Consider the following 24,800-nt stretch of genomic DNA (forward strand, 5'->3'; position numbering starts at 1 on the left):
CTGGCGCTAGCTGCGAAGCCCAACAGTAAGGTTGCTCAGGACAACATGGACCTCTTCAAAGACTCCTGGGAGAAACAGGTCCGCGTCCTCACTGATGCCGTCGATGACATCACTAGCATCGACGACTTCCTCTGTGTGTCCGGTAAGTGGGAGCGGGCGGAGCTTTCTTTTCAGGGTTAATCTCATTTGCATGTGCTAATGAAAACAGTCTTCTGGTAAATGCAAAGGTTTTCCCAAAAACCTTCTCAGTTAATGAACTACAAAGTGGCCTATACTTAGCTGGCAAAATCATATCATGATTATTTTCATCAATCCAGTTGGTATTTGTTTCCCAAAACTCTACCAACATGTGCTACAAAAACACAGCTAAACAACAACCTATTGCTAGGTGCACAATGCAATTACATTTCCAAAAGATTTTCCCAGACCTCAACAGGGGTCTCCTGATAATGGTTAAAGCGTTGTTGTGGACTTAGAACTTCCACTTGAGTTGTTCTATTTATAAAGGGTGATTTGAGAGCGAAAACCTGGAGAAAAACAAAACAGGAATACGGAAACCCTAGAAAAACAATATGGACAAAACATATTTTTTTCCCAATTTGGGGGAAAAAACGGAATCAGGCAAAGAAATTCAGATTTTATAGTGTTCTAAGAGTCTTACTTGGACACCATAGCAAAACGTTTTGCAATCAAACAATCATTTGTTACTGGACAAGTTCTGGTAGTGCCTCCCGTTAGCTTCCAATTGGTTCCTAGTGAATACACCCCTGGTGAGGAAGGAAGGGTTCCTAGTGAATACACCCCTGGTGAGGAAGGAAGGGTTCCTAGTGAATACACCCCTGGTGAGGAAGGAAGGGTTCCTAGTGAATACACCCCTGGTGAGGAAGGAAGGGTTCCTAGTGAATACACCCCTGGTGAGGAAGGAAGGGTTCCTAGTGAATACACCCCTGGTGAGGAAGGAAGGGTTCCTAGTGAATACACCCCTGGTGAGGAAGGAAGGGTTCCTAGTGAATATACCCCTGGTGAGGAAGGAAGGGTTCCTAGTGAATACACCCCTGGTGAGGAAGGAAGGGTTCCTAGTGAATATACCCCTGGTGAGGAAGGAAGGAAGAGTGTTAATTAGCCTCATGTCTGTAGATGGTAGACACTGTTTAGATATATTTGCTCCTTTAGTGTTGAGTCGTGTTAAGCATAGACTGAGCTGTGGAGAAGAGCGCTATTAGTCTTCTCTAATGTAACACAGCCGCCTGATTTGGCTTCCTGCCTCAGCCAGACAGGAGCACAGAGGATGCTTCCCAAATAGCACCCTATTCCCTATATAGTGCAATACTTTTGACCAGAGCCCCTCGGGAGAAGCTCAAACCGCTCTGGTCAAAAGTAGTTCACTATGTAGCGAAAGGGGTGCTATTTGGGACTGCTGGGTGCTGAGCTGAGAGAATTGACATCCTGTCATGTACAGAGCACTACAGTGCGACCATTTTACTTATATGTGGAACTAAATATTTTGCTGTGCGACCCAGTATTTGTATTTAGAAGCACCAGTGCGCCTAGAAAAAAAGAAGGATTCTAGCGTTAATATCTAAAATATATTTTTCATTGTGCTCCTAACTGTCTTTGTGTGAGCCTACATTTTTCAACTTAGGCACGCACGTGCTCCTTGTAAAATAGGTCAGCGTAGAGCCCTGATGTATGTAAAGACTATGGAACAAACTGCTAGGCTTGTCAGGTTGTGGTGATGGGTAGCTTAGTGGTTAAGAGCGTTGTGCCAGTAACCGAAAGGTCGCTGGTTCTAATCCCCGAGCCGACTAGGTGAAAAATCTGTCGGTGCCCTCAAGCAAGGCACTTAACCCTAATTGCTCATGTATGTCGCTCTGGATAAGAGCGTCTGCTAAATGACTAAAAATGTAAATGTAAAATGTGGCGAAGCATTGAGATAGCTGGGCCTTAAACAGGCCTCATTATGCAGTAAACACGGTGACTCCTCTCACCTCCAAACCGAGGACACACTGACGAGGCCCAAATGGTTCCCACATTGGGGCCATACGGTGGGTAGTGCACTATATAGGGAATAGGTTTCCATTTGGGACGTCCACTCAGACTGGCTGGTTGCTTTACACAGAGAGACATCAGCAAGCTGATAGGATGAGAGGACGGCTCTTCCGTTAATAGGGAGTAGCCGTTTGTCTCCCCCCCCCCCGTGTTAATCCAGGGACGATGCTAACACATCCGCCATGAAGGATGAAGATTTCTCTCTTTTAAACATCACTCTGTTACTGCAGACGCTGCCTGTCTCACAGGTCCATGTCACCGGGAGTGTGTAGGTAACCAAGTAAAAATAAATAAATAATCTTGTCTCGCATAAAGAGGGTGAAAGCAGGATTCTTGTAGCTCGTCTGGCAGACCGTGTCCCCCCAAACAAACACTTTAGAGTTTCAGTAGGATTGTCCGCTACCTATGGAGTTAGTTTTAACCATGACACTTTCTGATGCTTCTGCTTGTTCTGTAGGAGTTGAGATTCAGAACCCAGTTTTTTAATAATAGGCTCTATATGAATAAACATTGGTTGATTTTTGTATCTTCCCTTCCAGAGAACCACATTCTGGAGGACGTGAACAAGTGTGTGATAGCGCTGCAGGAGAAGGATGTGGACGGGCTGGACCGGACGGCCGGGGCCATCCGGGGCCGCGCTGCCAGAGTGGTCCATGTGGTCACATGTGAGATGGACAACTATGAACCTGGAGTCTACACAGAGAAGGTTCTGGAGGCCACCAAGCTGCTCACTAACACAGGTAACATCTCTCTCTCTCTCTCTTTCTCTGATCACATTTTCTTTCTATCTCCTCTTCTTCTCTCTCTGCTAGTGACCGACACAGGTAACAGATAGTCCGGCATATCTCTTGTATTTTCTTATTCTCTCCATCTAATACACTACCAGTCAAAAGTTTGGACACACACCTACTCATTCAAGGGTTTTTCTTTATTTTTACTGTTTTCTACATTGTAGAATAATAGTGAAGACATCAAAACTATGAAATAACACACATGGAATCATGTAGTAACCAAAAAATAGTTAAACAAATATATTTCATATTTGAGATTCTTCAAATAGCCACCCTTTGCCTTGATGACAGCTTTGCAAACTCTTGGCATTCTCTGAACCAGCTTCATGAGGTAGTCACCTGGAATGCATTTCAATTAACAGGTGTGCCTGTTTCTTCAAGTGCAGTCGCAAAAACCATCAAGCGTTATAATGAAACTGGCTCTCATGAGGACTGCCACAGGAATGGAAGACCCAGAGTTACCCCTGCTGCAGAGGATAAGTTCATTAGAGTTACCAGCCTCAGAAATTGCAGCCCAAAATATTGCTTCACAGCGTTCTAGTCACAGACACATCTCAACATCAACTGCTCAGATGGGACTGTGTGAATCAGGCTTTCATGGTCGAATTGCTGCAAATTAACCACTACTAAAGAAACCAGTACTATATCTCCCCTACCTTGTCACAACACAACTGATTGGCTCAAACACATTTAGAATGAAATAAATTCCACAAATTAACTTTTAAGAAGGCACACCTGTTAATTGAAATGCATTCCAGGTGACTACCTCATGAAGCTGGTTGAGAGAATGCCAAGCGTGTGCAAAGCTGTCATCAAGGCAAAGGGTGGCTACTTTGAAGAATCTCAAATCTCAAATATATTTTCATTTGTTTAACGCTTTTCTTGGTAACTACATGATTCCATATGTGTTATTTCATAGTTTTGATTTCTTCACTATTATTCTACAATGTAGAAAATAGTAAAAATATGAATGAGTAGGTGTGCCCAAACTTTTGACTGGTACTGTATTTATATGATATTCTCTCACCGACCGTCATTGTCTTTTTCTTTCTCTGTTAGTTGTCTTTACCTCTCTCTTACCAGTGGTACAGGTATCAGAGATGGTGAGAGAGGGATCAGGCTAAACCAACCACCTAATACTTTTATAGATTGACTGCTGGGTTGAGTTTCTCAATCACACAACACACCCCCTGCTCTCTCTATTTCTCTCCTCTATCTCTCCCTACCTCCTCTCCCTCGCTCCTGCTCTCTCCTCTCCTTACCTTGCCCTCCCTCCCCTGATCCCTCCTCTCTCAAACATTCTCCTCCATGAAAGCTTTCTGTAATCACTACAGCTAGCTAGGCCTTCATTAGCTTTCTGTAATCACTACAGCTAGCTAGGCCTTCATTAGCTTTCTGTAATCACTACAGCTAGCTAGGCCTTCATTAGCTTTCTGTAATCACTACAGCTAGCTAGGCCTTCATTAGCTTTCTGTAATCACTACAGCTAGCTAGGCCTTCATTAGCTTTCTGTAATCACTACAGCTAGCTAGGCCTTCATTAGCTTTCTGTAATCACTACAGCTAGCTAGGCCTTCATTAACTATTCAAAGGCCAGTCTGGTTAGTTTTTCAGGATTAAAACCAACAATCTTTGTTTCTTTATTGGGGAGGCAGAGTTTAGCTAGTTGTGATCTTTATAAAGGAGCTCATTGATATTCATTGCAAATGTTGAGGCCTCTTTGTGACTGTGTGAGTGACTATCTATGTGTGTTTGAGTGTGTGTATTGGTCTATGTCATAGCACCCTTTGATGGTCCTGTCACCTTGGGGTCTGTATCAAATGGAGGATTAGAGGGGGACTGGGAACTGAGGCACCACAGCTCCAAATAAGCTCCCTGCACACTTGGGATGAGTCCCAAATGGCTCCCTATGTCCTATATAGTGCACTACTTAAAACAACAAAAACAAGAGTGGACTCCATATTGTAGATTCGGTCATGTTCTATGTTGGTGCTGCTGCTCACACCCACACACTGAGCTGGAGACGATGGGTATTCGTCTCAGCTCAGCTGTCTGAGCCTGCTTTTGGTCTTTATGATCACTTGGCTATGGAGCTATGGGCTGGTTAGCATCTTAGCTTGGGGCCTGGGAGCATCTTAGCTAGGGGCTTGGGAGCATCTTAGCTAAGGGCCGGGGAGCATCTTAGCTAGGGGCCGGGGAGCATCTTAGCTAGGGGCCGGGGAGCATCTTAGCTAGGGGCCGGGGAGCATCTTAGCTTGGGGCTGGGGAGCATCTTAGCTAGGGGCTGGGGAGCATCTTAGCTAGGGGCCGGGGAGCATCTTAGCTAGGGGCCGGGGAGCATCTTAGCTAGGGGCCGGGGAGCATCTTAGCTAGGGGCCGGGGAGCATCTTAGCTAGGGGCCGGGGAGCATCTTAGCTAGGGGCCGGGGAGCATCTTAGCTAGGGGCCGGGGAGCATCTTAGCTAGGGGCCGGGGAGCATCTTAGCTTGGGGCTGGGGAGCATCTTAGCTAGGGGCTGGGGAGCATCTTAGCTAGGGGCTGGAGAGCATCTTAGCTAGGGGCCGGGGAGCATCTTAGCTATGGGCTGGGTAGCATCTTAGCTATGGGCTGGGTAGCATCTTAGCTATGGGCTGGGTAGCATCTTAGCTATGGGCTGGGTAGCATCTTAGCTAGGGGCTGGGTATCATCATAGCTATGGGCTGGGTAGCCTGTTGGCTAGGGGCTGGGTAGCATCTTAGCTATGGGCTGGGTAGCATCTTAGCTAGGGGCTGGGTATCATCTTAGCTATGGGCTGGGTAGCCTGTTGGCTAGGGGCTGGGTAGCCTGTTGGCTAGGGGCTGGGTAGCCTGTTGGCTAGGGGCTGGGTAGCCTGTTGGCTAGGGGCTGGGTAGCCTGTTGGCTAGGGGCAGGGTAGCCTGTTGGCTAGGGGCAGGGTAGCCTGTTGGCTAGGGGCTGGGGAGCCTGTTGGCTAGGGGCTGGGGAGCCTGTTGGCTAGGGGCTGGGGAGCCTGTTGGCTAGGGGCTGGGTAGCCTGTTGGCTAGGGGCTGGGTAGCCTGTTGGCTAGGGGCTGGGTAGCCTGTTGGCTAGGGGCTGGGTAGCCTGTTGGCTAGGGGCTGGGGAGCCTGTTGTTAGTGACGGGCTGGGTTGCATGTTAGCTACAGTATGGTTTTGGACTACACAGAGTCAGACCTGTCATTCTGTTTTCTGCTGTTTTCACACTTATTTATTGTGTACAATAGATACAGCATTACACATTTGACATCCCACCCCTTGGTTCTCCCACCTTCTCCAGTCATGCCTAGGTTCACAGAGCAGGTGGAGGCAGCGGTAGAGGCTCTGAGTGCAAACCCCACCCTCCCCGTTGATGAGAACGAGTTCATCGACGCCTCCCGTCTGATCTACGATGGAGTCCGTGACATCCGCAAGGCCGTGCTCATGATCAGGGTGAGTACACAGTAGACTCTACTCTGTCTGCACTATTTCAGTCTCTCCTTCACTTAAATGGCTTATGGTAGAGAAATGAATATTATATTACAGTGAATTACTGCTTGGCGATGGTCTTGTAGCCCATTCCAGCCTTGTGTAGGTCTACAATCTTGTCCCTGACATCCTTGGAGAGCTCTTTGGTCTTGGCCATGGTGGAGAGTTTGGAATCTGATTGATTGATTGCTTCTGTGGACAGGTGTCTTTTATACAGGTAACAAACTGAGATTAGGAGCACTCCCTTTAAGAGTGTTCTCCTAATCTCAGCTCGTTACCTGTATAAAAGACACCTGGGAGCCAGAAATCTTTCTGATTGAGAGGGGGGTCAAAATCAATTTATAACATTTTTGACATGCGTTTTTCTGGATTTTGTTGTTGTTATTCTGTCTCTCACTGTTCAAATAAACCTACCATTAAAATTATAGACTGACCATGTCTTTGTCAGTGGGCAAACGTACAAAATCAGCAGGGGATCAAATACTTTTTGTCCTCACTGTATCTGGCAACAGCTCTGGTGGACATTCCTGCAGTCAGCATGCCAATTGCATGTTCCCTCAAAACTTCAGACATCTGTGTCATTGTGTTGTGACAAAACTGCACATTTTAGAGTGTGTGAGCGTGTGTGTGTGTGAGCGTGTGTGTGTCTGAGCGTGTGTGTGTCTGAGCGTGTGTGTGTGTGAGCGTGTGTATGTGTGAGCGTGAGCCTGTGTGTGTGTGCGTGAGCCCGTGTGTGTGAGCCCGTGTGTGTGTGTGAGCGTGTGTGAGCGTGTGTGAGCGTGTGTGAGCGTGTGTGAGCCTGTGTGAGCGTGTGTGAGCCCGTGTGTGTGTGTGCACTTTTAGGGAATTAGGCTGTGTGCAGTGAAGTGTGAACTCAAATAGCTGATGCTCTCTGCACCATATGTTTTTAATTTCATTAGTGTGTGTGTGGTGGGGGGGGGTTATTCATACATTATTTTATGAAACATATAATTTGGCCTTAATGCTATTAGCCCATAGAAACGCATTGAATACCATATTCATAAATGGAAAAACAGATAGTCCCAAAAAGTTATCAAAAGGAAGTTTTTCTATCCTGTATCTGAGAGACATAAGAAATAAATATTTTTTGGGCAGCTTCATTAAATAGTACCCGCAAAACACCAGTCTCAACGTCAACAGTGAAGAGGCGACTCCGGGATGCTGACCTTCTAGTTGCAAAGAAAAAGCCATATCTCAGACTGGCCAATAAAAATAAAAGATTAAAATGGGCAGTCGGAGATATGGCTTTTTCTTTGCAACTCTGCCTAGAAGGTCAGCATCCCGGAGTCGCCTCTTCACTGTTGACGTTGAGACTGGTGTTTTGTGGGTACTATTTAATGAAGCTGCCAGTTGAGGACCTGTGAGGCGCCTGTTTCTCAAACTAGACACTCTAATGTATTTGTCCTCTTGCTCAGTTGTGCACCGGGACCTCCCACTCCTCTTTCTATTCTGGTTAGAGCCAGTTTGCGCTGTTCTGTGAAGGGAGTAGTACACAGCGTTGTACGAGATCTTCAGTTTCTTGGCAATTTGTCGCATGGAATAGCCTTCATTTCTCAGAACAAGAATAGACCTATGAGTTTTAGAAGAAAGTTCTTTGTTTCTGGCCATTTTGAGCTTGTAATCGAACCCACAATTGCTGATACTCCAGATACTCAACTAGTCTCAAGAAGGCCAGTTTTATTGCTTCTTTAATCAGCTCAACAGTTTTTAGCTGTGCTAACATAATTGCAAAATGGTTTTCTAATGATCAATTAGCCTTTTAAAATGATAAACTTGGATTAGCAAACACAACGTGCCATTGGAACACAGGACTGATGGTTGCTGATAATGGGCCTCTGTACGCCTATGTAGATATTCCATAAAAAATCAGCCGTTCCCAGCTACAATAGCCATTTACAACATTAACAATGTCTACACTGTATTTCTGATCAATTTTATGTTATTTTAATGGACAACATTTTTTATTTTATTTCGAAAAGGAAATGTCTAAGTGACCCCAAACTTTTGAACGGTAGTGTATGTGTGTGTGTATATATATATATATATATATATATATATATATATATATATATATATATATATATATATATATATATATATATATTTATTTTTTTATTTTGGAAAATTAATTTCATTTGTGACCTATATATTTGTTTTATAGTAAATGCTTGACAGTCAGGGATAATTGTAAATTCCTTAAAAACAATGAATTTAGCGATATTGATGCTGTTATGTTTGAGCAAAAGAACACAGCGTTAGCCATGACAAAATGCATGGAATTGCAGGAAATGTTCTTTAAAACTTCAAAATTCTGCACCACACCACTATGCTACTCCACAACCACACCACTCTGCTACACCACTATGCTACTCCACAACCACACCACTCTGCTACACCACTATGCTACTCCACAACCACACCACTATGCTACTCCACAACCACACCACTCTGCTACTCCACAACCACAACCACTATGCTACTCCACAACCACACCACTCTGCTACTCCACAACCACAACCACTCTGCTACTCCACAACCACACCACTCTGCTACTCCACAACCACACCACTCTGCTACACCACTATGCTACTCCACAACCACACCACTCTGCTACACCACTATGCTACTCCACAACCACACCACTCTGCCACACCACTCTGCTACTCCACAACCACACCACTCTGCTACTCCACAACCACACCACTCTGCTACACCACTATGCTACTCCACAACCACACCACTCTGCTACTCCACTATGCTACTCCCCAACCACACCACTCTGCTACTCCCCAACCACACCACTCTGCTACACCACTCTGCTACTCCCCAACCACACCACTCTGCTACACCACTCTGCTACTCCCCAACCACACCACTCTGCTACTCCCCAACCACACCACTCTGCTACACCACTCTGCTACTCCCCAACCACACCACTCTGCTACACCACTCTGCTACTCCCCAACCACACCACTCTGCTACTCCCCAACCACACCACTCTGCTACTCCCCAACCACACCACTCTGCTACACCACTATGCTACTCCCCAACCACACCACTCTGCTACTCCACTATGCTACTCCCCAACCACACCACTCTGCTACTCCCCAACCACACCACTCTGCTACACCACTATGCTACTCCCCAACCACACCACTCTGCTACTCCACTATGCTACTCCCCAACCACACCACTCTGCTACTCCCCAACCACACCACTCTGCTACACCACTCTGCTACTCCCCAACCACACCACTCTGCTACTCCCCAACCACACCACTCTGCTACTCCCCAACCACACTACTCTGCTACTCCCCAACCACACCACTCTGCTACTCCACAACCACACCACTCTGCTACTCCCCAACCACACCACTCTGCTACTCCCCAACCACACCACTCTGCTACTCCACAACCACACCACTCTGCTACTCCCCAACCACACCACTCTGCTACTCCACAACCACACCACTCTGCTACTCCCCAACCACACCACTCTGCTACTCCCCAACCACACCACTCTGCTACTCCACAACCACACCACTCTGCTACTCCCCAACCACACCACTCTGCTACTCCACAACCACACCACTCTGCTACTCCCCAACCACTCCACTGTTACAGTAAATATATCCATGCCATGTCTGACTCACACAGACCCACAGAACATGAGACTGTAAGTCAGACAAACTGAACTCTCTATCACTCTCTGAAACGGCAGGTCCAGAGGGCATTACGTGCCCCAGCCCTCCCTCCCTCCCTCCCTCCCTCCCTCGCTCCCTCCCTCCCTCCCTCCCTCCCTCCCTCGCTCCCTCCCTCCCTCCCTCCCTCCCTCCCTCCCTCCCTCCCTCCCTCCCTCGCTCCCTCCCTCGCTCCCTCCCTCGCTCCCTCCCTCGCTCCCTCCCTCCCTCCCTCCCAGGCAGCCCTCCCTCCCTCCCTCCCTCCCTCCCTCGCTCCCTCCCTCCCTCCCTCCCTCCCTCCCTCCCTCCCTCCCTCCCTCCCTCTCCCTCCCTCCCTCCCTCCCTCCCTCCCTCCCTCCCTCCCAGGCAGCCCTCCCTCCCTCCCTCCCTCCCAGGCAGCCCTCCCTCCCTCCCTCCCTCCCTCTCCCTCCCTCCCTCCCAGGCAGCCCTCCCTCCCTCCCTCCCAGGCAGCCCTCCCTCCCTCCCTCCCTCTCCCTCCCTCCCTCCCTCCCTCCCTCCCTCCCTCCCAGGCAGTGGGTTTACACCTCAATGGGAACAGACAGTTGTGTGGGTCTGGGGCTATTTAAAGATGGACAGTCTTTAACCTCTGGAAGTGGAGCTACTCCCAGGCAGCTCCAGCCTGTGTTGGTTACAGCCCGTGTCCGATGTCCCCTCCCTGGGGTGTCTGACAGAACGACATGCCCCCTCCTGACCGCCCATTGGGTCCAAGACGTCACTGGACTGGTAGAGAGGGAGCAAGAGGGATTCGAGAGGGAGGAAGAGGGATTAGAGAGGGAGGAAGAGGGATTAGAGAGGGAGGAAGAGGGACTTTCCACGGACTGACAGGCTCAGACAGAGCAGTTACAGTAGGCAGAAGGAGAGAGAGAGAGGAGCAGTCAGGGTTAACTGGACATGTACAATAGCTACTCTCTCTGCAGCCCGAGGCCGGTTCTGTAAGCAGGCGCAGGGTAAAGATAGAATCTCACATCTCCTTGTATGTCATCTACTGGTCCACTGTCAGGAGGTGGATTCAACTGTCAAAATGAGATGAAGGTTCTCATTGGTTGACCTTCACTGTCAATCAACGTGGGTGTCTAGTCTGGCTACCTGTGCCGCTAGTGTGGAGGAGGACAGTTAATCTAAACACTTAGAAGATGAGGTTTAGACGGGTTAATCAACTAGGCCATTCCTATCACGGCTGTGTGTGGGAGCACTCCTACATCCAGTGGATGGACAGAGAGGGTTGGTATCACAGATAGATGGACACACAAGCATCTCTATATATTCCATGGTGAGTGGGATGGTGGGTGGAGGTGAGACCTTGATATTCCATGGTGAGTGGGATGGTGGGTCGAGGTGAGACTTTGATATTCCATGGACTTTGATATTCCATGGTGAGTGGGATGGTGGGTGGAGGTGAGACCTTGATATTCCATGGTGAGTGGGATGGTGGGTCGAGGTGAGACTTTGATATTCCATGGTGAGTGGGATGGTGGGTCGAGGTGAGACTTTGATATTCCATGGACTTTGATATTCCATGGTGAGTGGGATGGTGGGTGGAGGTGAGACCTTGATATTCCATGGTGAGTGGGATGGTGGGTCGAGGTGAGACTTTGATATTCCATGGTGAGTGGGATGGTGGGTCGAGGTGAGACCTTGATATTCCATGGTGAGTGGGATGGTGGGTCGAGGTGAGACTTTGATATTCCATGGTGAGTGGGATGGTGGGTGGAGGTGAGACTTTGATATTCCATGGTGAGTGGGATGGTGGGTCGAGGTGAGACCTTGATATTCCATGGTGAGTGGGATGGTGGGTGGAGATGAGACCTTGATATTCCATGGTGAGTGGGATGGTGGGTCGAGGTGAGACCTTGTGATAGGTTTTTACTTTGTGATCTGAATCGTTACCAACGGAAGATATAGAGACAGATAAGGGATGGGTGTAGTCAGTTGGATAAGCATGAAGTGAGTTGCAGCACAGGAGTGATAATGCACCCTTATCTCACTCCCTCTCTCTCCTCTCTTTCTCTCATATCACAACCACCAAATGGATTTTCTTGTCTGTCAGTTTTCCCTTCAAGCGAGGCCTTGCTAACTTCATGTTGTCAGCCATACTAATAGAGGAAGCAATATAGGTCTGTTGCATGCTTGGCATTCAGTAAGGGATAGAGGTATGTTACATGATTTTTTACGCTCGTGAACAAGTGTGTACACGCTGGAATTAGAATGCACAGGAGTGAATGAGAGAAAAGACTGGACGTGGGCGTCAACAGTGTCATAGCATGTCGAATTAGAGAGCAAGTCTGTTTTTCTCACGTCTACGCGGAGCAACGCTGGTAAAAAAAAACAGATTAATTGTGTGGGCCATTTGTAGAAGAGTAAATAGAGGAATTACGATCTTCCTTATGCTAAGTATACTAAGATGTAGTTTAAAATGTATTGGACTGGAAGTTAAGGTTTATCAGTCCAATAGGCTACGTATTTGAAAACAGTTGCAGCCTACCTGTGTTGATTTGGATCATAGGCACATAGCCCTACGGAGGCTACGGCCGGGAAACTCAAAGAACTCAGATTTCAAGAGAGAATACTATTATGTAGACAGCCAAGTTCTTTATTAACTCCTTGGGTGTTCTAGCTACAACTCTCCTCACATTCGTGAGCTAACGTAACTGTTAAGCGCAGGTACGGTGGCTCCCGTAGGACATAAGTGAGTGGGATGGTGGGTCGAGGTGAGACGACGTGATATTCGCAAGGAATATTCTCAAGGAACACACAACACTAAATTAACAAGGGCTACATAGCGAACACAACAAATACAACCGTTTTATTATGGATTTTCATGACAATTAAATTGACGCTCTCTTGCGCACCGATGTTTTCGCCGTGTGATTTGGCCTCACACCACACTGAGTGAAGACACTTTTAGTATGTGTTATGTGATCCCTGAGGGAATTGAACCCTTGACCTTGATAGTGCCACCCTCTTACCAACTGAGCCACACAGACAGGATACCACCATACTGGTTCTTCACTAGAAACCTCTACCCCTCTACCTCCTCCCCATCCTCCTCTAGTGATGCCAGGGCCAGGTGATGGTCTGATTGAAGCATTTTACTCCCGACATGTTTCATCCTAGCTCTTAGCTTCATTTTCCCTCTCAAAATGCACAGACAGGACATTGCACTTCATTTACTAATTCATTTAGTGTTTGCAATTTCCCATGGCAGGCTGCTGGTGAGGAGGGGGAGAAGACATCTCTCTGTGGCTGCTGGAGCTGGCAGCACATACATCATGCTGCTCGAACAGCTCTCTAACTCATTTGGTTTTCCTTTTTTCCTCCCCTTTTCCCTCCTCATTCCACCTCCCCCCTCTTTCCTCTCATCTCCTCCCTCTCTCCTCTCCTCCCTCTCTCCTCTCATCTCCTCCCTCCTCCCTCCCTCCTCCCTCTCTCCCTCCCTCCTCCCTCTCTCCCTCCCTCCTCCCTCTCTCCTCTCATCTCCTCCCTCTCTCCTCTCATCTCTTCCCTCCTCCCTCTCTCCTATCCTCCCCTGTAGACTCCTGAAGAGCTGGATGACTCTGACTTTGAGACGGAGGACTTTGATGTTCGCAGCAGGACCAGCGTGCAGACAGAAGATGACCAGCTTATCGCAGGCCAGAGCGCCAGGGTGAGTCCACACACACACACACACACACACACACACACACACCTCTCTTCCTCCACCCCCGCTGCAGGCCATCTCAGTGGGTAATACACCTTGTTCACACCAGGGCTCCATTGACCACCTCACAGATACTCTGGACTCTCCATTCAGACAGGCGTGGTTATCCAGACTCCCCCTCTCACATACTAGCTGCCAGGCCAGATCTGACAACATGTAAGGGTTAAGGCCAAGGGGGAGGGATAGGGAGTGAATCAGGACTGGCTGTGATACTCTGGACTCCCATTCAGATAGACACTGATAATGTTCTGATCTTTGATCTCACTTCACTCCAGTGTAAACCCAGTATAAACCTTCATTCCACAGGAAGATCTTCAAAAATGATTTATTACTGGTCTGACTCACCTTGGAAACTCCCAGACCTTTCCAGGAAGGGAAGCATACTTGAGTTAAAACTGAGTAGTTTAAATATGGGATTAATGTTTCTGTGTTACGGTGGATTAGCCACTTGAAGGCCCTATGTCCAGATTAGTGGGTCTAAGCTGTTTAACATGGAAATCATAACAGAGGCTTAGAAGCCAGAGTTACTAAATCAGAATATTAGCTAGTGACTAGGCCATGTAGCTAATTCAACTGGATAAGTTAGTGAATTTAGTATTTAGTTGTTTGGCGCAGTGTGAATGCTTAGACAAGCCACTGGTGACAGTGGTGGTCCCGAATGGTCAATAGTAGGACAGTATAGTACGCTACATGCATGCATACACACAGTGCCTTGGGAAAGTATTCATACGCCTTGACTTTTTCCACATTTTGTTACGTTACAGCCTTATTCTAAAATTGATTTAAAAAATAATAATAATCCCCTCATCAATCTGCACACAATACCCCATAATGACAAAGCAAAACCAAGATTTTAGAAATTTTTGCTAATTCAAAAAACACAAAAAATAAAACACGGTAATATCACATTTACATAAGTATTCAGACCCTTCACTCAGTACTTTGTTGAAGCACATTTGGCAGCGATTACAGCCTCGAGTCTTCTTGGGTATGACGCTACAAGCTTGGCACACCTGTATTTGGGGAGTTTCTCCCATTCTTCTCTGCAGATCCTCTCAAGCTCTGTCAGTTTGGATGGGGAGCATCGCTGCACAGCTATTTTCAGGTCTCTCCAGAGATGTTCGATCGGGCTCAAGTCCGGGCTCTGGCTGGGCCACTCAAGGACATTCAGAGACTTGTCCTGAAGCCACTCCTGTGTTGTCTTTGCTGTGTGCTGAGGGTCGTTGTCCTGTTGGAAAGTGAACCTTTGCCCCAGTCTGAGGTCCTGAGCACTCTGGAGGGTGTTCTTTAATGGAAGCCTCTCCAACATAATCCAGGTAGAATCAGGAATTCCCCAGGAAAGCTGTCTAGGACCTTTACTTTTTTTCAGTCTTTACTAACGACATGCCATTGGCTTTCAGTAAAGCCAGTGTGTCTATGTATGTGGATGACTCAACACTGTACACGTCAGCTACCACAGCGACTGAAATGACTGCAACACTTAACAAAGAGCTGCAGTTAGTTTCAGAATGGGTGGCAAGCAATAAGTTAGTCCTAAATATAAAAAAAAAACTAAAAGCATTGTATTTGGGACAAATCATTCACTAAACCCTAAACCTCAACTATATCTTGTAATGAATAATATGGAAATTTAGCAAGTTGAGGTGACTAAACTGCTTGGAGTAACCCTGGATTGTAAACTGTCATGGTCAAAACATATTGATACAACAGTAGCTAGGATGGGGAGAAGTCTGTCCATAATAAAGCACTGTTGTGCCTTCTTCACAGCACTATCAACAAGGCAGGTCCTACAGGCCCTAGTTTTGTGGCACCTGGACAACTGTTCAGTCGTGTGGTCAGGTGCCACAGAGGGATTTAGGAAAATTGCAATTGGCTCAGAACAGGGCAGCACGGCTGGCCCTTGGATGTACAAAGAGAGCTAACATTAATAATATGCATATCAATCTCTCCTGGCTCAAAGTGGAGGAGAGATTGACTTTATCACTACTTGTATTTGTGAGAGGTATTGACATGGTTTAAACGACTAGCACACAGCTCGGACACCCATGCATACCCCACAATACATGCCACCAGAGGTCTCTTCACAGTCCCCAAGTCCAGAACAGACTATGGGAGGTGCAAAGTAATACATAGAGCCATGACTACATGGAGCTCTGTTCCACATCAAGTAACTCTTGCAATTAGATTTTTTAAAAACACCTTATGGAAGAGCCTGTGAAGCAACACAAACATAGGCGCAGGCACACACATGATAACATGGATTTGTGTTGTAGAGTGGGGTTCTGAGGGCACTCACTTAATATGTTGTGAATGTATTGTAATGTTTTAAAAAATGTGTAACTGCCTTAATTTTGCTAGACCCCAGGAAGAGTAGCTGCTGCCTTGGCAGGAACTAATGGGGATCCATAATAAACCCCAGGAAGAGTAGCTGCTGCCTTGGCAGGAACTAATGGGGATCCATAATAAATAAAAACATACATACATACATACATACATACATACATTTGAAGTCGGAAGTTTACATACACTTAGGTTGGAGTCATTAAAACTTGTTTTTCAACCACTCCACAAATTTCTTGTTAACAAACTATAGTTTTGGCAAGTCGGTTAGGACATCTACTTTGTGCATGACACAAGTAATTGTTCCAACAATTGTTTACAGACAGATTATTTCACTTATAATTCACTGTATTACAATTCCAGTGGGTCAGAAGTTTACATACACTAAGTTGACTGTGCCTTTAAACAGCTTGGAAAATTCCAAAAAATTATGTCATGGCTTTAGAAGCTTCTGATAGGCTAATTGACATCATTTGAGTCAATTGGAGGTGTACCTGTGGATGTATTTCAAGGCCTACCAAATTCAGTGCCCCTTTGCTTGACATCATGGGAAAATCAAAAGAAATCAGCCAAGACCTCAGAAAAAAAATTGTAGACCTCCACGTCTGGTTCATCCTTCTGAGTAATTTCCATACGCCTGAAGGTACCACGTTCATCTGGACAAACAATAGTACGCAAGTATAAACACCATGGGACCACACAGCCGTCATACCGATCAGGAAGGCGACACGTTCGGTCTCCTAGAGATGAACGTACTTTGGTGCGAAAAGTGCAAATCAATCCCAGAACAACAGCAAAGGACCTTGTGAAGATGCTGGAGGAAACAGGTACAAAAGCATCTATATCCACAGTAAAACAAGTCTTATATCGATATAACCTCAAAGGTCGCTCAGCAAGGAAGAAGCCACTGCTCCAAAACCGCCATAAAAAAGCCAGACTACGGTTTGCAGCTGCACATGGGGACAAAGATTACACTTTGGAGAAATGCCTTCTGGTCTGTTGATACTAAAATAGAACTGTTTGGCCATAATGACCATCATTATGTTTGGAGGAAAAAGGGAGATGCATGCAAGACGAAGAACACCATCCCAACCGTGAAGCACGGGGGTGGCAACGTCATGCTGTGGGGGTGCTTTGCTACAGGAGGGACTGGTGCACTTCACAAAATAGATGGCATCATGAGGAAGGAAAATTATGTGGATATATTGAAGCAACATCTCAAGACATCAGTCAGGAAGTTAAAGCTTGGTCGCAAAAGGGTCTTCCAAATGGACAATGACCCCAAGCATACTTCCAAAGTTGTAGCAAAATGGCTTAAGGGCAACAAAGTCAAGGTATTGGGGTGGCCATCACAAAGCCCTGACCTCAATCCTATAGAAAATATGTGGGCAGAATTGAAAAAGTGTGTGCGAGCAAGGAGGCCTACAAACCTGACTCAGTTACACCAGCTCTGTCAGGAGGAATGGGCCAAAATTCAGCCAACTTATTGTGGGAACCTTGTGGAAGGCTACCCAAAACATTTCACCCATGTTAAACAATTTAAAGGCAGTGCTACCGAATACTAATTGATTGTATGTAAACTTCTGACCCACTGGGAATGTGATGAAATAAATAAAAGCTGAAATAAATCATTCTCTCTACTATTATTCTGACATTTCACATTCTTAAAATAAAGTGGTGATCCTAACTGACCTAAGACAGGGACTTTTTACTAGGATTAAATGTCAGGAATTGTGAAATACTGAGTTTAAATGTATTTGGCTAAGGTGTATGTAAACTTCCGACTTCAACTGTATATACACACCACCAGTCAAAAGTTTGGACACACCTACTCATTCAATTGTTTTTCTTTATTTTTACTATTTTCTTCATTGTAGAATAATAGTGAAGACATGAAAACTATGAAATAACACATATGGAATCATGTAGTAACCAAAAAAGTGTTAATGAAATTATATATTCTATTTTCTATTCTTCAATGTAGCCACCCTTTGCCTTGACGACAGCTTTGCACACTCTTGGCATTCTCCCAACCAGCTTCATGAGGAATGCTTTTCCAACAGTCTTGAAGGAGTTCCCACATATGCTGAGCACTTGTTGGCTGCTTTTCCTTCACTCTGCGGTCCAACTCTTCCCAAACCATCTCAATTGGGTTGAGCTTGGGTTATTGTGGAGGCCAGGTCATCTGATGCAGCACTCCATCACTCTCCTTCTTGGTCAAATAGCCCATACACAGCCTGGAGGTGTGTTGGGTCATTGTCCTGTTGAAAAACAAATGATAGTCCCACTAAGCCCAAACCAGATGGGATGGCGTATTGCTGCAGAATGCTGTGGTAGTAGGGGTTGCACGATATTGGAAATAACCGACATTGCGATATTTTGTTTTTCTGCGATATATATATATATTGCGATATGAAAAAATACAGGATGTCTGTATGATCCTCTGGGGAAAATGCAGTTTGCAAACAGCGACTTTTCAGGTGGAAGTCCTCATTAATAAAGTGTACGGGCAGACTTACGTAGGGCTCTGTTGTCCGGCTGGACCACAAGTCCGTCGTTGCTGTATAATATTCCACTTGTGACAGCTCCGTTTCAACTTGTGCCTTGCATTTCTCGTACAACTCTGGGATGGCAACTTGAGAAAAATAGTTGCGTGATGGCATTACATACCGCTTGTCAAGCGACCTGATCATGTTTTTTAAAACCCTCTTTGGTAACCGTGTTAATTGGTACCATGTATTTGGCGACGTGAAATGTTATTGAGTCTATGATTTCTCTCTGCCGTTTGGAACCTTTCTCGTATGGTGTAATACTGGCAAAGGCATCCGAAATAGAGTTGTGCTTTGGAGGGCATTGAGATGCTTTGGAGGGCATTGAGATGCTTTGGAGGGCATTGAGATGCTTTGCACTCGTCATACAGAGATTTGTGGTGCCGCCTTAAATGATCGAACAAATTGGTCGTGTTGCCTCGTGTTGTGGCAACAAGCAGAGCCTGCATGTCAACCACGTGCAGCAACGAACTCCGTGTTTATAATAATAAACTGTGTATCCAATAACCCATAAATCGGAGTAAATGATGTTATATCAGACAGATATAATGCTAGTTTAACATTTAAAAAATATATATTGTAGACTGATATGTTTACCTTACTAAATCGCACGTTCTGCGATGTGACTATTGCGGATGCATACATCGCAATGTCGATGCTGAAACGATATATCGTGCAGCCCTGTGTGGTAGCCCTGTGTGGTAGCCATGCTGGTAGCCCTGTGTGGTAGCCATGCTGGTAGCCATGCTGGTAGCCCTGTGTGGTAGCCCTGTGTGGTAGCCATGCTGGTAGCCATGCTGGTAGCCCTGTGTGGTAGCCATGCTGGTAGCCATGCTGGTAGCCCTGTGTGGTAGCCCTGTGTGGTAGCCATGCTGGTAGCCATGCTGGTAGCCATGCTGGTAGCCATGCTGGTAGCCATGCTGGTAGCCCTGTGTGGTAGCCATGCTGGTAGCCCTGTGTGGTAGCCATGCTGGTAGCCCTGTGTGGTAGCCATGCTGGTAGCCCTGTGTGGTAGCCATGCTGGTAGCCATGCTGGTAGCCATGCTGGTAGCCCTGTGTGGTAGCCATGCTGGTAGCCCTGTGTGGTAGCCCTGTGTGGTAGCCATGCTGGTAGCCATGCTGGTAGCCCTGCTGGTAGCCATGCTGGTAGCCCTGTGTGGTAGCCCTGTGTGGTAGCCATGCTGGTAGCCATGCTGGTAGCCATGCTGGTAGCCATGTGTGGTAGCCCTGTGTGGTAGCCCTGTGTGGTAGCCATGCTGGTAGCCATGCTGGTAGCCATGCTGGTAGCCATGTGTGGTAGCCATGCTGGTAGCCCTGTGTGGTAGCCCTGTGTGGTAGCCATGCTGGTAGCCCTGTGTGGTAGCCCTGTGTGGTAGCCATGCTGGTAGCCATGCTGGTAGCCCTGCTGGTAGCCATGCTGGTAGCCCTGTGTGGTAGCCCTGTGTGGTAGCCATGCTGGTAGCCATGCTGGTAGCCATGCTGGTAGCCATGTGTGGTAGCCCTGTGTGGTAGCCCTGTGTGGTAGCCATGCTGGTAGCCATGCTGGTAGCCATGCTGGTAGCCATGTGTGGTAGCCATGCTGGTAGCCCTGTGTGGTAGCCCTGTGTGGTAGCCATGCTGGTAGCCCTGTGTGGTAGCCCTGTGTGGTAGCCATGCTGGTAGCCATGCTGGTAGCCATGCTGGTAGCCATGTGTGGTAGCCATGCTGGTAGCCATGCTGGTAGCCCTGTGTGGTAGCCATGCTGGTAGCCATGCTGGTAGCCATGCTGGTAGCCCTGTGTGGTAGCCCTGTGTGGTAGCCATGCTGGTAGCCATGCTGGTAGCCCTGTGTGGTAGCCATGCTGGTAGCCATGCTGGTAGCCATGCTGGTAGCCATGCTGGTAGCCCTGTGTGGTAGCCATGCTGGTAGCCCTGTGTGGTAGCCCTGTGTGGTAGCCCTGTGTGGTAGCCATGCTGGTAGCCATGCTGGTAGCCATGCTGGTAGCCCTGTGTGGTAGCCCTGTGTGGTAGCCATGCTGGTAGCCATGCTGGTAGCCCTGTGTGGTAGCCATGCTGGTAGCCCTGTGTGGTAGCCATGCTGGTAGCCCTGTGTGGTAGCCATGCTGGTAGCCCTGTGTGGTAGCCATGCTGGTAGCCATGCTGGTAGCCCTGTGTGGTAGCCATGCTGGTAGCCATGCTGGTAGCCCTGTGTGGTAGCCATGCTGGTAGCCATGCTGGTAGCCATGCTGGTAGCCCTGTGTGGTAGCCCTGTGTGGTAGCCCTGTGTGGTAGCCCTGTGTGGTAGCCATGCTGGTAGCCATGCTGGTAGCCCTGTGTGGTAGCCATGCTGGTAGCCATGCTGGTAGCCCTGTGTGGTAGCCATGCTGGTAGCCATGCTGGTAGCCCTGTGTGGTAGCCATGCTGGTAGCCATGCTGGTAGCCATGCTGGTAGCCCTGTGTGGTAGCCATGCTGGTAGCCCTGTGTGGTAGCCATGCTGGTAGCCCTGTGTGGTAGCCATGCTGGTAGCCCTGTGTGGTAGCCATGCTGGTAGCCCTGTGTGGTAGCCATGCTGGTAGCCCTGTGTGGTAGCCATGCTGGTAGCCATGCTGGTAGCCATGCTGGTAGCCATGCTGGTAGCCATGCTGGTAGCCCTGTGTGGTAGCCATGCTGGTAGCCCTGTGTGGTAGCCATGCTGGTAGCCCTGTGTGGTAGCCCTGTGTGGTAGCCCTGTGTGGTAGCCATGCTGGTAGCCCTGTGTGGTAGCCATGGTGGTAGCCCTGTGTGGTAGCCCTGTGTGGTAGCCCTGTGTGGTAGCCATGCTGGTAGCCCTGTGTGGTAGCCATGCTGGTAGCCCTGTGTGGTAGCCATGCTGGTAGCCCTGTGTGGTAGCCCTGTGTGGTAGCCATGCTGGTAGCCCTGTGTGGTAGCCATGCTGGTAGCCATGCTGGTAGCCATGCTGGTAGCCATGCTGGTAGCCATGCTGGTAGCCATGCTGGTAGCCCTGTGTGGTAGCCATGCTGGTAGCCCTGTGTGGTAGCCATGCTGGTAGCCATGCTGGTAGCCCTGTGTGGTAGCCATGCTGGTAGCCATGCTGGTAGCCATGCTGGTAGCCATGCTGGTAGCCCTGTGTGGTAGCCCTGTGTGGTAGCCCTGCTGGTAGCCCTGTGTGGTAGCCCTGTGTGGTAGCCCTGTGTGGTAGCCATGCTGGTAGCCCTGTGTGGTAGCCCTGTGTGGTAGCCATGCTGGTAGCCCTGCTGGTTAAGTGTGCCTTGAATTCTAAATAAATCAGCAAAGCAACCCCCCCACTATCACACCTCCTCCTCCATGCTTCACTGTGGGAACCACACATGCGGAGAACATTTGTTCACCTACTCTGCTTCTCACAAAGACACAGCAGTTTGAACCAAAAATCTCAAATTTGGATGTAAGGATGGACTGTCGTTTCTCTTTGCTTATTTGAGCTGTTCTTGCCATAATATGGACTTGGTCTTTTACCAAATAGGGCTATCTTCTGTATACCACCTCTACCTTGTTACAACACAACTGATTGGCTCAAATGCATTAAGAAGGAAATAAATTCCACAAATTAACTTTTAACAAGGCACACCTGTTAATTGAAATGCATTCCAGGTGACCACCTCATGAAGCTGGTTGAGAGAATGCCAAGAGTGTGCAAAGCTGTCATCAAGGCAAAGGGTGGCTATTTGAAGAATCTCAAATATAAAATATATTTTGATTTGTTTAACACTTTTTTTGGTTATGTGTTATTTCATAGTTTTGATGTCTTCACTATTATTCTACAATATAAAAAATAAAGAAAAACCCTTGAATGAGTAGGTGTGTCCAAACTTTTGACTGGTACTGTATATTATATTATATTTCCTTTAAGAATATATTGTAAATGCTTTAGATGTCATTCATGGCCCCTCTTCTCTCCACGTTTTGTAGTCCCTCTACTCTGGCCTGTCTCTCAAATATAACCCTATTTCCTATATAGTGCACTAACTATAGGGTTCTGGTCATAAGTAGTGCACTTCATAGGGAATAGGGTGCCATTTGGGACACAAGCCTGTTCTGAGCTGGGTTGGAAGGAAATGAAGTGCAGACAATTAAGGAAGTCTGTCTGCTGTGGTGCCACAGTGCATTAGGATGTATCTCTCTGCCTCTCTTGTCAACAGAACACTCGGGTTAATACTGTCCCCATCCTCAACTTCTCCCACTTCACATTTAGCTGCTCGCACAGAGTACACACAGACAAAGCAGAGTACGCGCACGCAGAGAGAAGGCCTACAGAAGCGTACACACACAATACACCATGCACGTACACTCTCACTTTTAATATCTCCTCTGTTGTCTTGGCAATACGTGTATTAATACATCCAGCTAAATGATCTGTTTTTGTAGCAAGGCCTGTCTCATTGACATTGGAGAATGTGTTATGCCTGTGACATTGAAAAACAATGCTACAGTATAATCAACCTTAAAGAGACATATCCAGTCTCTTCAGTAGCTCTAAGTCTTAGGAATGAAGAAGATGAATTGAATTACTTTAAGAGCACTGGGACTTGACCTGAAGGCCGTCTTTATAAAAACATAAAGGAATGGCCATTTGGTATGTGCCTGACAGTGTTTCCTCTGAACTAAATGCAAAGCATTAGCTCTGGGAGCTAACATGGGCCGTCCAGGTCTCTTTTTAGGGCAAGGTCACTCATCACAGGAGCGTAGTTCAGAGGCCTGTATGTTTCAAGTGTCTCTGATTAGGAGTGATGATCTAGGATCAGGTCCCCGCCCCCTGTCCATGTAATGTTATTCATTCTGATCTAAAAGGCTAAACTGACCCTAAATCACATGGCACCATACTGTATGGCTGCCGTCTTGCGTGCTCCGACCCAACTTTTCTTTGCACAAAATGTATCCGCTATAATTTCTGATGATCGACGACAACTTTTGAACATCAGATCGGCAGTTGCTAACCTCAATTCCGACTTCAACTCATCTGCCCTGGGCTCTTTGTGTACCTCCGACCCAATCTACGGGCTACCCAAGAGAAAATGCAGGCAAAAAAAAGATGCAGGAGAGCGGGCATCCTGGTGAGACTAAGGCAAAGGGAAAACTGGCCACCACTCCCCTCTATTCTATTGGCTAATCACTTGATAATAAGATGGATTACCTCTGAATGCGGATTTGCTATCAACGAGACTCTTGTAACTGCAATATTCCGTTGATTAATTACCCTCCCATTAACTGGGCAGACAGGACATCGGATTCAGGAACATCCAGAGGGGGAGGGGTATGCCTCTTCATCAACAGCCAATGGTGTTCTGTCTCTAGTGCAGCGGAATTCTCAACCTATTTTTCACCCTTCTTGGTATACCTGGTGGTCAAATGCCGACCCTCTCTACCTCCCGAGAGAGTTAATCTGTTATCGTGACTGCTGTGTATATTCCACCTCAGGAGAACAACAACAACAATCTGGCACTTAACGAACTGTACGAGGCTATAAACAAGCAGGAAACCATGCACCCGGAAACTGTTTTTCTTTCCGCATCACTAAGACGCGTGATGGCCAACTTCTATCAACATGTCTGCTTTGCCACTAGGGGTGATAGCCAAGGACCGCTGTTAATCAGCCCATAAGCAAGCATACCGAGCTACCCACCTCAGTCACCGACTTCATTAGAGAATGCATCGCCGACATCGTCCCAACGTTAAGGTTTGCTGCATCCCCAATCAAAAGCCCTGGATTAACACCAAGGTCTGCTAAACTAAAGGACAGAGGGATCACAGGCTGCGGCTGAGGACACAAACGCGTAAGTCCCACCAGGACCTCCGAAGAGCCATCAAACAGGCAAAAGGTAAATAAAAAGGTGGAATCCATTTTCTTTAATTTTGTTATTATTATTAATATATATATATATATTTTTACCTCCTTTACTCCCTAATTTCATCATATCCAATTGGTAGTTAGTCTTGTCCCATCGCTGCAACACCCGTACGGACTCTGGAGAGGCGAAGGTCGAGAGCCGTGCGTCCTCCGAAACACAACCCCGCCCAAGCCGCACTGCTTCTTGACACAATGCACGTTTAACCCGGAAGCCAGCCGCTCCATTGTGTCGGAGGAAACACCGTACACCTGGCGACCGTGTTAGCGTGCATGCGCCCGGCCCGCCACAGGAGTCGCTACAGCTCGATGGGA

General features: G+C 47.3%; 1 protein-coding gene across 1 annotated transcript in view; it reads left to right on the forward strand.

The window, feature by feature from the left end:
• The window catches only part of LOC311116262 (catenin alpha-1-like), a 194,991-nt gene that overhangs the window by 91,451 nt on the left and 78,740 nt on the right, over positions 1-24,800 (forward strand). The window contains exons 9-12 of the mRNA XM_084191370.1: positions 7-142; positions 2,589-2,789; positions 6,131-6,282; positions 13,572-13,682. Coding sequence (XP_084047496.1) covers positions 7-142; positions 2,589-2,789; positions 6,131-6,282; positions 13,572-13,682 — 600 coding nt within the window. The remainder of the gene's footprint in view (positions 1-6; positions 143-2,588; positions 2,790-6,130; positions 6,283-13,571; positions 13,683-24,800) is intronic.

The sequence above is a fragment of the Coregonus lavaretus genome (genome assembly GCF_964263955.1).
Source record: "Coregonus lavaretus genome assembly, contig: HAP1_SCAFFOLD_606, whole genome shotgun sequence".
NCBI lineage: Eukaryota > Metazoa > Chordata > Actinopteri > Salmoniformes > Salmonidae > Coregonus > Coregonus lavaretus.